Source organism: Myotis myotis, unplaced genomic scaffold, assembly GCF_014108235.1.
Source record: "Myotis myotis isolate mMyoMyo1 unplaced genomic scaffold, mMyoMyo1.p scaffold_m19_p_4, whole genome shotgun sequence".
NCBI classification, from domain to species: Eukaryota; Metazoa; Chordata; class Mammalia; order Chiroptera; family Vespertilionidae; genus Myotis; species Myotis myotis.
This window is the reverse complement of record NW_023416346.1, coordinates 42,488,474-42,503,226: the sequence shown is the minus strand read 5'-3', so window position 1 is coordinate 42,503,226 and position 14,753 is coordinate 42,488,474. Positions and strand designations below refer to the sequence as shown.

The window sequence follows — 14,753 nt, the reverse complement described above, 5'->3', positions numbered from 1 at the left end:
GGAAGGGGTTAGAAGAGAAATGTGTAGAAGAGATGAAAGGAAGCAGTCACAGAAGTAGGAAGAAAGAAGGCTATTGTGGAAGCCAAAAGAGAAAACAGTGTCAACATTATTACGAGATACAGAGTGTCCTAATAAGGGGGAAGGGAAGCCCATTGGAATTGACAGTTATGAAGTCACCATTGATTCTGGCCATTTGCCCACTCAGAAGTGACGTGGGTAGAAGATTTTATATAGTAAATTAACTACATTACAGCTATGCCCTCCCATACACCTTTATTTTCATTTTCATACTAGAATATCTTGTCCAGCAAGGTTTGTTTTCATCTGGTGAACCTGTTGATGAGATTTCCGGGCAGCCAATCAGAAAACATTTATTAAACATTCATATCTGCATAGCATTGCACTTGGTCTTAATGTGATAAAAAGAAGGTTGATTCCTACAACATGGTTTTAAATTCAAGATTCCCAAGAAGTTATTTTGAAAATGTTGGCCCTCTAGCTTCATATTCCCTGAAAAACATCCATCGTGTACCCTGCAGCAGCTTCCTCCTTGCTTGCCTAGACATGTAAGCATTAGAGATTATAAAAAGCCTATGTTATATGTATATTTTATCTTCCACAAAGCAGACTGACTACATTCTCAAAGTAACAGCCACTTGACTGTTTAGACCAGTGATGGCGAACCTATGACACACGTGTCAGAGGTGACACGCGAACTCAATTTTTTGGTTGATTTTTCTTTGTTAAATGGCATTTAAATATATAAAATAAATATCAAAAATATAAGTCTTTGTTTTACTATGGTTGCAAATATAAAAAAAAATTCTATATGTGACACGGCACCAGAGTTAAGTTAGGGTTTTTCAAAATGCTGACACGCCGAGCTCAAAGGGTTCGTCATCACTAGTTTAGACAGCCACTTTTGTACTCTCTATGCCAATATATATCTTTTTAAAGTATAGTTGACATACAATATTATATTATTTTCAGCATAGTGATTTGACACATTCCTTAGATGTGATCACCACAATAAGTCTCTTAACCATCTGTCACCAAAGTTGTTATGATAATGTTGACTAATTTCCCCATGCAAAAATATATCTTATGTTTTTTTAATTGATTTTAGAGAGAGAGGAAGGGAGAGGGATAGAGAGAAACATCAATGAGAATCACCAATTAGCTGCCGCCTGCACGCCACCTACTGGCGATGGAGCCTGCAACCCTGGCATGTGCCTGACTGGGGACCTCTTGGTTCATGTGTTGACACTCAACCCCTGAGCAACACTGGCCAGGCACAAAATTTATCTTAATTAACACTGTTCATGAGTAAAGGACACATATATGTTTGTGCATCTACACTTCATCTATACCCCGTTTTGTTAAAAGGTCAACTTTACTTGCTCAATAGATTCCCACTATAATTTTCTCAGCATTTGGAAGTTCATAACTTAAAGAACTGTTTAAGTATAAAGCAGAAGAGCAAGTAATGCAGATTGTCCTTCCCATTTTTAAGGGTCAGATCGAAACCCATCAATCATTCATCATTTCAGTCATTCATTAATTTAATGCATATTATCAAGAACCTACATAACATTTTTTTTCCAGATCATGATGAGCTCTTCTCAATCTGTACCATGTATTGTTAGCACCTCACATTTTTGTAGTGACTTGTGTACTGACTTGAGTTGTTTTGTCATTGACACATGCTGGCCTTTGTGTGTTTAACTAGTTCATGTTTTCCAGAGCAGAGCCCTAATCTTAAGTTCGTTATGTATCTTCAAGACAGCTAGCATAGATTTAAGTGGGAATATAGTTGGCATTTAATAGTTGATTGATTTTTGTGATTGGGTTTTCAGATACTTATTTATGTTTTGTTCTTTAGTTTCCCTCAGCCTTTTTCAAAGGAAGGGTAAACATGTGTGCTGCATTTTGCTATGAGGTTTTAAAGTGCTGCACCTCGAAGATTAGCTCAACCAGGAATGAAGCATCTGCACTTCTGTATCTTCTGATGAGAAACAACTTTGAATATACCAAAAGGAAAACCTTTCTGAGAACACATCTGCAGGTCAGTGAAAATCAAAGCTCCTCTTCTTCAGTTCAGTCTTTAGCCTCTAGATCAGTGGTTCCCGGTGTGGGGCACCACTCCCCAGGGGAGCAATTTGTTTTTTAATGGGGGGCAATTTGAGAATGAGTTATTAACAGTGAATTTTTTGCTTTTCTTATGGTTCTAGGGGCCTCATATCCAGTATAGAAATATATATTGTGACATATTTACACATTTCAGTTCTCTATTATATGTTTTGAAACTTTATCTGCTAATTTTTCATATTACTTTATATTTTTTTAACAATTTCTTAGTGATTTCTTCCTCAGTACTTCAACTATCCTTTCCTTCTTTTATTTTTCTCTTTCATGGATGCCATGTTCTTTGGCAGCTTGTTTAGACCAAGTTAATGGCCTTTTAGGCTTCCTCCATGTGAATAGGAATTCACTTTTTGAATAATAAAAATTATATGTCATGGGGGGGCATCAGGATTTTAGAGATGCTTAGGTGGGGTGTGGCCAGAAAAAGGTTGGGAACCACTGCCCTAGATCAAGATCTAGAGCTACCCAGTCCAATACAATAGCTGTTAGCCACAAGTGGCCATTTAGCACTTGAAATGTAACTAATCTGAATTGATATGTGCCCTAAATTTGGCTTTTGAAGACTAAATACCAAAAAGAGTAAAATGTCTCAATTGTTTTGTATTTACAATATGTCGAAATGGTATTTTGGATATATTGGGTTAAGTAAACTATTTAAATTCACCTGTGTCTTTTTACTTTTTTAATTGATTTTTTTTAGAGAGAGAGAGAGACAGGGAGAGGGAGGGAGAGATCAAAACATCCATGAGAGAGATACATGGATTGTCTGCCTCCTGCATGCCCCCTACTGGGGATGCGCCCACAACCCAGGCATGTGCCCTGATGGGGAATCAAACCTGCGACCTCTTGGTGCATGGAATGACGCTCAACCAGCTGAGCCACACCAGCCAGGCTCTTTTTACTTTTTAATGCAGCTACTAGACAATTTAAAATTACATGCATGGGTCACATCATATTTCTATTGGAAAGTGCTATTCTAGAGCATAGGTGTTATGAGCTAGACTCTAGTTCAGGTTCCAGGACCAACACACATTGTATGACCTTGAGAAACTTCCTTAGTGTGTCCGTGCCTCAGTTTCTTAATATGTAAAATAGTGGTAAATATTTGTGCCTGCCTCATACGATTGTTGTGAGGATTAAATGAGATGCTTAAATAACAAACAAAACACTCATTAAATATTCTGTAGTAGGTAATAATACAGTTTGTGTGTTTCACTTTTCAGTATGACCAGTAAGTGAAACATGAGAGAAGTCTCAAGGTGTAGTGAAAAGAATGAACTTTGGAATTAGACCTACCTGGGCTTAATCGTAGCTCAGCTACTTACTATGTAACCCTAGACAGGTGTATCAATCTATCTTAACTATTTGCCTTATCTGTAAAGTGAGGCCAAATATATTTCACCTTGCAGGGCTGTCATGAGGGATAAAAATAAAGTGTGTGTAGTGCCAGGCACAATGACTGGCATGTAATAGACACTCAGTACATGGTAGTTGTTATTCAACATCTCCATATTTTTTCTGCTTATTTAATGAAACTGCTTTGAACTAAAACACAGTTAGGACTTCTTAGCTTAGTAGACCTCTTTGTAGTATGAGAAACCTTTGGTTATATTTATATCTTCACTGCCATAGTGTGTCCCATTGCAGTTGTTTTTTGGAAATGGGTTATAAATGGGGAAACAGCCTATCAGGTTTTTAGAAATGTTATCAGTAACGTGGAAATCTGATGGAAGTGTATTCTTTCTGTAAAAATCTACTAAATACTAGTAGTTACTTTTGGATACTAGGGGCAGGGTTATATAATAAGGGCCTTTATAATTCACCTTTATATGAGGTATCATTTGAATACCATCTTTCCCCAAAACATTTCTGCAATTAGTATGCCAGTATGCCTGAAATTCCCCATTAGGGTATGTTCTTCTGGGTCAAACCATTATTTCTCTCAAGTCCATTATTCAAATGTAAATGAATTAGTAAGTATGAAGACTTGCAACCATGTTTGGCACATAGTAAGTGCTCAAAAAAGAGTTACCTAGTATTATGATTATGATCTCTTTAATCCTCAGAACATTTCATAACCTTATTACAATTAAGGAAAGTGAGGAATGGAAGGGTTAAATAGATTTTCTAAAGCCCCACAGGGAATAATTGATAAAGTCAAGATTTGCATCTGAAGCAGTTTGATAGAGCCTGCAATCATAGCTCCTGCTTCCCAAGACCAGAGGTAAAGCATCCAGCCATTAACACCTTACCATGAATCATTTAGGCATTCCTCAAAGGGATCCTGAGAGATTATAAAGCACCATCAAAGGCATTACATGTAGGGCTGTCTTAACTAGGTTGGTGCTAGTCAGAAACAAAGAAGGGGGGGGAAAGAAAAAAGAAACAAAAGAAAAGAAACAAAGAAGGGAGCTGAGTTGCTGGAATTAGAAGTTCAGGACACTAAAATAGACCAGTGAAAAGGAATGAGAAACCATAGAAGAAAATGTCATTTATTCCCAACTTTGCCATAGCTGCTACCTAGCAAGCATGTTCAAAATGGAGACCTGACCCACCGTAGTTTCAGTTCACTATTATGAAACAGTTTTGGATCTAGCTGTACCATGAGCTTAGAAAAAAATTTCACATCTAACCAAGAAAAGTCCCAATAATATTTGAAATTGGGGCCTTTAAAGTTGCTATTTCCATAAAAGAATTTAAATTTCTCATGTCTGAAGAAAGTAGATTATGGTGGAACTGTGTAGAATCTTTAAAAGAACATTTCATATGAATGCTTATGGGCTTATACAATGATGAAAATAAATAGCATTTGTTAAAAAGACAATTGAAAAACAATATTTGCTTTTTCCCACAGATAATAATTGCTGTAAGTCAGCTGATAGCTGATGTAGCACTAAGCGGAGGATCAAGATTTCAGGAGTCTTTATTCATTATCAATAATTTTGCTAACAGTGACAGACCTATGAAGGTATGTTCTCACTTCAAGTAATAAATTAGAAGCACCTTCACTGTCAGAAAAGTTTACACTCCTAGACTTAAACTGTTATTGCGTCCATGACTTACTTTGTTGTTGTTGTTGTTAATCGTCACCTGAAGATATTTTTTTCATTGATTTCCAGAGAGAGTGGAAGGGAGGGGGAGAGATGAGAGAGAGAAACATCAATGTGAGAGAGACACATAGATTGGTTGTCTTCTGCCTATGCCCCGACTGTGGGCCTAGGATTGAGCCTGCAACAGGGGCATGTGACCTTGATCAGAATTGAACCTGTGACCCTTCAGTTGGGTCAACGCTCTAACCACTGAGCAAACTGGCTAGGGCAGGTTCACGACTTTAGTAAAATAGTGTATAGTCCTAGCCAGTTTGGCTCACTGGATAGAGCATTGACCTGTGGGCTGAAGGGTCCCGGGTTCAATTCCGGTCAAGGGCACATGCCTAGATTGCAGGCTCAGTCCCCAGTAGGGGGCATGCAGGAGGCAGCCAATCAATGATTCTCTCTCATCATTGATGCTTCTATCTCTCTCTCCCTCTCCCTTCCTCTCTGAAATCAATAAAAATATATTTTAAAAAAATAGAGTATAGAGAATGCAAGCTTCATGATTCCAGGCTTTGTCTTGTACACCACTGTATCTCTAGCACTTAGAAAACTGCCTGGTACATAGCAAATAATGTTAGTTGAATGAATGGATGATTGACTATACTGTGTATGCACAGTTGTTATGGCTAGTAGGATTGGAATTTTTTTCTGAGCTTGATTTCTAAACTTGCTCTGAATATAAATGGATCCTTTCTTTCTTAACAGTTGTTAACTATTTCCCATATTGATTAATTAAGCACTGAGTTTGAAATTTCACAAAATCTCACTTCTTAGAGCAGTTAACAGCCGCCTGATCCATTGTTAACAGATGAGGAACGGCACAGAAGAGATTTATTATCTGATGAGTTTTAAGAATCATCTGTTAACTGTGGCTTGCCATAGATAATTTTTTTCCTTTTTTAAATTGAATGTATTGGGGTGGCATTGGTTAATAAAATTATACAAGTTTCAGGTATATAATTCTACAGCATAACTGTATATTGTATTGTGTGTTTATCACCCCAAGTCAAGTCTCTTTTCATCACCATTTATCTCCCATTTTCCATTTTCTACCTCTCCCACAGCCCCCTTCCCCCTGGCAGTCACTGTAATGTTGTCTATGTACATGAGTCTTTCCTTTTTTTTCTTTGTTTAATCCCTTCACCCTTCTCACCCAGCCCCCAAACCCCTCCCCTCTGACAGCTGTCAGTCTGTTCTCTGTATCCATGAGTCTGTCTCTACTCTGTTAGTTTATTTTATTCATTAGATTTCACATATAAGGGAAATCATATGGCACTTGTATTTGTCTGACTGGCTTATTTCACTTAGCATAATATTCTCCAGGATCATCCATGCTGTTGCAAAAGGTAAGCTTTCTTTCTTTTTTTATGACTGAATGGTATTCCATTGTGTAAAAGTACAACAGCTTTTTTATCCACTCATCTACCGATGGCCACTTGGGCTGCTTCCAAATCTTGGCTGTTGTAAATAATGCTGCTATGAGCATAAGGGTGCATATATTCTTTCAAATTAGTTTGTCAGGTTTGCCATAGATACTTATTGGCACTCCCAAAGACCCTGAACTCCATTCCTCTTTCTTACCTATTTGCTTAAAACCTATACCATTGTCAAAATTCATTTGTTGCACAGAAAGCAGGTTCTGATCTTCAGTACTATATGTGTACAAGGAAAGAGAAATCCTTTGCCAATAAAGAAATTTTCCTCCCAGAGGAATCATCTCCATTCTTGGGAAAGGTCATCTTCCAACATAATTGGACAATATTGTTTAAAATCTGAAAAAAATAAAGCTCACAGTCACAGTGTCCTTGATGTTTGGGACATGTAGATCTATGTAGCAAAAAATATTCCCACAGGAACATTGCTTAGACTGAAGAAAAGGAAAAAAAAAAACCAACAAAACAAAACACTGTCAGGCTGGGAAAGTTTGCTTTCCAGCCAGTTCTACTGGTTCCCCAGGAGATAAGTATATGAACACAGAAATGGCTTCTGTCATTTAGGATCTTTTACTCATACTCTAAGAGTTGTTACCATCCTTAATTCCATGTTATATAAAAGTTAGAAGAGCAACTTTTTCACAGTCATAGGGGTGTGTTTTGGCTTTCCTTGATAGGAAATTTTTTGCATTGACTCATTTCTTAAATGACTTAGTTTTATTAGTCAGTCACTTAGTTTATTGGTCATTCACTACCAATAAACCCTGTTAGAACAGGGAGTGCCTTGCTCCAGTAAATGGAATCTCTCTTAATGAATAAGAAGGTACTTTATGTATATAAGTATTACTTTAAAGGGATAAAGAAGGCACTTTTAAAAACTATTTCCTCCACTTTGGGTTATATTCACACTGGAAAGCTCCCTAACCCCTATATCTTTAATCATACAGATAATTGTGATTACTTCAGTGGGGTTAAGAGAAAGTGATAGGACTATTTTAATGGCCATAATAAAGAGGAAACTGTAACTTACTGGTTTGGGGGATCATAACAACACTTTGAGAGAGGTTAATTATCTCTTTAAACTCTTTAGAGTTCTCTATGATTCATAAGCTCTAATTTGTATAAGTGGACACTTTGTAGTATTTTTTCCCCTTAGTATATGCATGTAGTAGTTGGTGGATGGGATGGGTATGCTTGTCAGTATGGAAGAGTGGGCTAAGGTCACTAGCTCTGGAGCCAAACTACCTGGGTGTAAATCTTGTCTCTACCACTTACCAACTATAATATTTTAACCAAGCTACTTAACTGCTTTGTGCCTCAGTTTTATGTTGGTAAATGAGTTATGATAGTCCTTAGCTCACAGGATTGTTGTAAGAATGCCTAGACCACTGCCTAATACAAAGTATACTGTCAATTTTTAGTTATTGTCCTACCAAGCAAAATAGAGACAGACTCATAGATAGAGAGCAGGCAGACAACTCTGGGGTGTGTGGAGGTGTTAGGGGTGGTGGTGGAGGGTTGAACAAAAAAGAAAAAAAGAGAACTCATGGATGTGGATAATAGTGTGATGATTGCGGGGGAGGGGATTGGTGGAGGTGGAAGAGGGCATAGAGCAGATAAATGGTGATGAAAAAAATAAAATAAGGGAGAAGACAACAAAAAATTTTTAGTTACTGTTGTAATTAAAACTACACAATAAAGTGATTGTAGATTACTCTTATGGCTGTAGAATTCAGTGGAGGAGCTAGGGTTCAAGGCTTGGTAGCATGACTTCAGTGTCCATGCTTTTAGGTATTGTGAATATACTGCCATCAAGTTTAGAGCCTTTGAAGCCTGAGCTAGTTGGATATTTTAAAAAGAATTAATTTAAAGTTCTTTAGACATGTCCCATGTCAAGAACCAAATACCCAGAACTGTAACAAGGATTAAAAAATTGTATGTTGCCCTGACTGGTATGGTTCAGTTGGTTGAAGTGCACCAAAATGTTGTGGGTTCAATTCCCAGTCAGGGCACATATCCAGGTTGTGTGTTTGATCCCCGGTCAGGATGCCTGCAGGAGGCAATTGATCGATGTTTCACTCTCACATCAATGTTTCTTTCTCCCCCTCCCTCTCTCTCTTCTCCTTCCCCTCTCCCTCCCTCTCCCTTCTCCCTTCTCTAAAATCAATTTTTAAAAAAAGTCATATGTTATTCCTAGGATTGAATGCTGAGGTTTAGAGCACATCAATAATATTAATGAACATGTGTTTTTTGTTTTTAAATTAGGCAACTGCTTTTCCCACAGAAGTCAAAGATTTGACCAAGAGGATTCGTACCGTTCTTATGGCCACTGCTCAAATGAAAGAGCATGAAAAAGACCCTGAAATGCTAATTGATCTCCAGTATAGCTTAGCCAAGTCCTATGCAAGCACCCCAGAGCTCAGGAAAACCTGGCTTGATAGCATGGCCAAGATTCATGTAAAAAATGGAGATTTTTCAGAGGTAACTACTTAAGGCTTTGTTTTAAACACAGCCTTGCCAAATCCCTGGAGCACATTCTAACAGCTCTTTCTTTGTCATCCTTTTTTCAGGCAGCAATGTGTTATGTCCATGTAGCAGCTTTGGTTGCAGAGTTTCTTCATCGAAAAAGTAAGATATTTCTGTTATTAGAGATAGGGAGAATTTCAGTTAGTGCAATAGTTTTTATCCTTGTAGCTTGCAGCTGTGAATGTGATATAATTGAGCTCTGAAAAAATGTTCACCTTTAGCCTCATTCAGTGTTTAACAGCAGTTGTTCTTTAAAAAAACAAAACTGGATTGTTCATTTTGCCTTCTGCTTTCATTAAGAGTTAAATAGCCTGATATTCAGTGTTTATTTTCCAACACTGTCTCCCTGGAAGTCTGCCACAGATTAAATTCTTCGTAAGGCTCATGAGAAGCTCTGGATAATACCATTCACGTATTTCCCCCTCATCTGCCTCAAGTTCACCAACAACTGCCCACAGATTTAATCTCCACAGCCGCTTTAATGCAACAATACCTTGGTATTAAAGGGTAGTCAGCACATCATCAACATGGCCAAATAAGACATTCCTTGTTTGTCCTCCCCCCACAACAATTTGGCATCCATCCAGAGACAAAATTGCCTTTGTGGGAGCTCTGGGACCTAGTGCCTTATGCCAAGGAACCTGGGAGGAATGTTACCAACCTCTGCATTAGGTAATAGGCAGACAGATCTCAGTCCTGGTTGTGGATCCTGCAATGGCTCATGCACTGGCTCCAGCCCTTCCCAGTCTAGGAGCCCCTGGAGAATACTATCTTATGTAATCACCCATAGACAAGAGAGCCTTGGTGGAAATGTAGGAGTCCAGTGGAGAAATTCCAGCATGCCACTAGAGTATACACACACACACACGTTTAAATGCATTGGAGAGGGTAAAGTTTTACTTTACTCATGTCACCCCTTCCCCAAGGTGGCACAGCTCAGTGCCAAGAGAGACATCTTGTCTGTGATTTCTTTCACGGGAAAAGAGAGAGCATGAGAATGGATACCTGGCTTCCCCAGCTGTACAGGATGCTGCCAAAGAGGCCCATTGCTCTTTTGCCCCATCCAGAGTGCTGAGTTGTGAGCTTCAGGACTGGGGGTGGGGGCAGGAAGAAGTTGGAAAAGTGGCAAATAGGACTCTCAGAAGGCATTAAAGAGACATGGTTCATATACTAGCTCAAGAAGCCCACCGACAAGCTGCTAGGGACATTTAGCCTTTGGTTCCCTCCAACTGGCCCATAAGCACCCTCCAGTGCTCCATGTGCTTCAACCACACCTCTCCTATTCTATAGCCAACTTCTTATGCATACTCCTGATGGCAGCAAGAGCAAGCTTTAGCAGACAGCTAGTGAGCACAAGCAAAAAGTAGGCCAGAATCTGTGGGCCAGGGAGAGACCACAAACTTGAACTTTATCACCACTCTTGGGAAAGCAAAAATGGAGGCTGTTTGCACCTGGCCCAGTGTGTTGCATGATGGAGAGAAGGCATACAAACTTAAGAATTCTGCCACAAGAGGGAACAAGAAGTATGGAGAAGATGTATCCATTAAAAAATTTGTGCAACCCTCAGAATCCCTAGCAAGGCAGGTGGAAAGCATTTCTCTCCCAAAGTCAGTCAGTGAAGACAGTTGGAAGTGACTGCTATTTCAAATGTGAAGACAGCAATGCCAGACAGCATGGTTGGAGCTGGAGAGCATTATGCTAGATGAAATAAGCCAGTCAGAAAAGATAAATATCACATGATCTCACTCATTTGTGGATTGTAATGAACAACATAAACCGATGAACAAAAACAGATCCAGAGACAGAGAAGCATTGATCAGATGCTCAAACCTCAGAGGGAAGGTAAAGGAGGATGGGGGTGAGGGGGAGAGATCAACCAGAGGACTTGTATGCATGCATATAGGCCTAACCAATGGACACAGACACCAGGGGGTGAGGGTGAGGGCAGGATTTGGGGAGTCGGGGGGGGGGGCAATGACGGGATAAGGACACATTTGTAATACCTTAATCAATAAAGGGGAAAAAATGAAGGAAACATGACATTACCAATAACCTTCCAGTAATCAAACTCAAACACTTGGAGAGCTGTAATTTACCTAATAAAGAATTCAAAATAGCTGTTTAAGGAAGTGCATTGAGTTACAATAAAATAGAAAGAAAATTCAATGAAATCAGGAAAAAAATACATGAACAAAATGAGGTTAAACAAAGAGATAGAAATCATTAAAAAGAACCAAACAAACTCTTGAGCTGAAGAATACAATGAAGTGAAAAATGAAATAGAGAGCATTACCAGCAGGATTAAACAGAAGAAATAATCTGTGAATTAAAGGGGAGGACCTTTCAAATTATCCAGTCAGAGGAGAGAAAAGAATGAAGAAAGTTTCAACATAAGAAACACCCAAGCCTTCCAGTGGTCGGCAAACCGCGGCTCGCGAGCCACATGCGGCTCTGTGGCCCCTTGCGTGTGGCTCGTCCACAAAATACCACATGCGGGTGCGCACGTACAGTGCGATTGAAACTTCGTGGCCCATGCGCAGAAGTCGGTATTTTGTGGAAGAGCCACACTCAGGGGGCCAAAGAGCCGCATGTGGCTCGCGAGCTGCAGTTTGCCGACCACTGCTAACCAGTTTGGCTCAGTAGATAGAGCATCGGCCTGCGGTCCCAGGTTTGATTCCGGTCAAGGGCATGTACCTTGGTTGCGGGCACATCCCCAGTAGGGGGTGTGTGCAGGAGGCAGCTAATCAGTGTTTCTAACACTGTACCCCTCTCCCTTTATATAAAAAAATCAATAAAATATATTTTAAAAAAAGAAACACCCAAGCCTGTAAAAATTTGTATGAGTTTTTTTAGTCAAACAGATGACAATTGCTAGGAAGCCAAACCTCAGTGGATTGGGAAAATGCTCCCCCAAAATGACAGTTTTGTACCTTATTATACATTACAATCAAAAGAGGAGGAGGAGGAAGTGAAATCCATTAGTGACAGATTAGGGAGGCTGGAGAAAGCAAAGCAGTGGTGTGGGGGGACCTCTGGGCTTGGATAAAAAGTAAAATGACAGACATATATTTTGCCTAGTTGGTTACAGGATAGATAACAGTCAAAAATTAACACGATAACAATAATAATGAGGGGATTTATGGTCTCTGCTCTGGTAGTGGTATGTCTGGAGATGTCCAGAAAATGGAAAGTTAGCTTGACATTCCAAAGGCCTGTTATCACAGATGCAAAAGACAGTAGACAGGCTCAGGTTCAGTTAAGGTCAAGATTGACTTTTTTCAAGGAAGATTCTAGCCTGGGACATGATTACCTGCCATAAACTGCTTTTAGTTTAAAAAGTTTTAATTTCAGACCATCTTTTGTGGTTACTTGAGGTCTCTGAGTTTGTAAGGCCGCCACACAGACCTCCCCTGAGCTTGTCAGGTTTACTATGTGGCCCCCTTTTCATCCACAGAACTTAAAAGTGAACCCCCATAAGGCTATCAGTGGATTTCTCAGCAGAAACCTTAGCTAGGAGTGGGGTGGTATATGTAAAGTGCTAAAAGAAGAAAAAATGCCAACCAAGAATATTCTATCCAGCAAAGCTGTCCAGAATTGAAGGACAAATACTTTCCTTAGGCAAACAAAAGCTGAAGGAATTCATCACCACTAGACCTGCCTTACAGGAAATGCCAAAGAAAGTTCTTCAAGCTGAAATAAAAGGATGCTAATTAGTAATATGGAAACATGTGAAAAGGATCTGTGTGAATGGATAAAGATGTGGCAATAGAATATACAATAGAATATTATTCAGCCATGAAAAAAGAAAGAAATCCTGTCATTTGTGACAACAAAGATGGACTCCCAAGGGCATTATATTAAGTCAGACAGCAAAAGACAAGAACTATATGATCTCACTTATATGTGGAATCTAAAAAAGCTAAACTTGCATAAAAACAGAGTACAATGGTTTTTATATAAGTTTGGCTTTTATTGATGTTGTTCAAAGGGTACAGACTTGCTACTTACAAGATGAATAAGTTCTGGAGATTTAATATAGCATAATGATTATAATTAACAAAATATACTTGAAAGTTGCTAAGAGAGTAGATCCTAAATGTTCCCCCGCCCCAAAAATGGTAATTTTGTGTGCTGATTAGCGTTATTGTGTTAATTTTCAGTGTGTGTGTGTGTGTGTGTGTGTGTGTGTGTGTGTCAAATCAACACATGTACTTTAAATTTATACAGTGTTATATATCAGAAAAATAATTGGCAATGGACATTGCAAAGAAATCTCTCACTATCTATCATATGGCCAAGCTACTTTTAAGGCAGTTGAATGAGTAATCTTAGATCAAAATGAAACCATATTGTGGGTGTGATATCACTCTGGTTTTGGCTATGAAAAATACAACCATGTTTTGTTTTGTTTTTTAATTACAGAATTTCTACCAGTAACTATGTATCTTTCATTTTACATCTAAGGCTCAGAGTCTGATTGCCTCTATAATTACCACTCATGTGGAGAAATTTTTTCTAAAAAGAGTCTTCCCAAACTTAGTATCATGATTAAAATGTAGATTCATTTTACTTATATTTTAAGTTAACACTTTCTGTTTGATACTGAAATTTTTTCATTCCTCACCTGAGGATTTTTTTCCATTGATTTTTAGAGAGAGTGGAAGAGAGGGAAAGACAGAGAGAAATATCGATATGAGAGAAACACATTGACTGGTTGCCTCCTACATGAGCCCGAACCAGGGCCTGGGCTGAGGAGGAAGCTGCAACCGAGGTACGTGCCCTTGACCGAAATTGAACCCAGGACCCTTCAGTCTGCAGGCAGATGCTCTATCCACTGAGCCAAATTGGCTAAGGCTTTGATACTGAAATTATTTTGAACAATGCATTTGCTTGCAATTGGTATACTCTAGTTTTCTCCTTTTGGTGCACATGTGAAATTACAGTAAAAATAAATATTGAACTTGAACACTGCAATTCCAAATAAACTAACAGATATGAGAACCCTAAACACAGTACTGAATAAATTTTAAGTGTATCTTTCAGAGAAATTAGGTTTATATTATCTCATCTTTTAAATTAGTCGACATGTGAAATAAGAGTTTTGTCTGCTAAGTGTAAAACTATATTCTTTAGATATTGAAATAGTTAAATATATTAAACTAGAGGCCCGGTGCATGAAATTCGTGCACTGGGGAGGGGGGGTGCCCCTCAGCCCAGCCTGCACCCTCTCCAATCTGGGACCCCTCAGTGGATGTCTGACTGCCGGTGGGATGGGATCGGGCCTAAACCAGCAGTCGGACATCCCTCTCACAATCCAGGACTGCTGGCTCCCAACCGCTCGCCTACCTGCCTGCCTGCCTGCCTGATTGCCCCTAACCGCTTCTGCCTGCCAGTCTGGTCACCCTCTAACAACTCTCCTGCCAACATGATCAACGCCTAACTGCTCCCCTGCTGGCCCATTCGCCCCAAATGCCCTCCCCTGCCAGCCTGGTTGCACCCCACTGCCCTCCCCTGCAGGGGTTCACCCCTAACTGCCCTCCCCTGCTGGCCTGAT

The 14,753-nt window shown here is 39.3% G+C and overlaps 1 protein-coding gene across 2 annotated transcripts in view; it reads left to right on the top strand.

Moving 5' to 3' along the window:
* The window catches only part of DOCK11 (dedicator of cytokinesis 11), a 187,670-nt gene that overhangs the window by 147,195 nt on the left and 25,722 nt on the right, over window positions 1–14,753 (top strand). For both annotated transcript variants that reach the window (XM_036304058.1, XM_036304059.1), the window contains 4 exons: window positions 1,883–2,065; window positions 5,000–5,113; window positions 8,939–9,154; window positions 9,244–9,301. In XM_036304058.1, coding sequence (XP_036159951.1) covers window positions 1,883–2,065; window positions 5,000–5,113; window positions 8,939–9,154; window positions 9,244–9,301 — 571 coding nt within the window. The remainder of the gene's footprint in view (window positions 1–1,882; window positions 2,066–4,999; window positions 5,114–8,938; window positions 9,155–9,243; window positions 9,302–14,753) is intronic.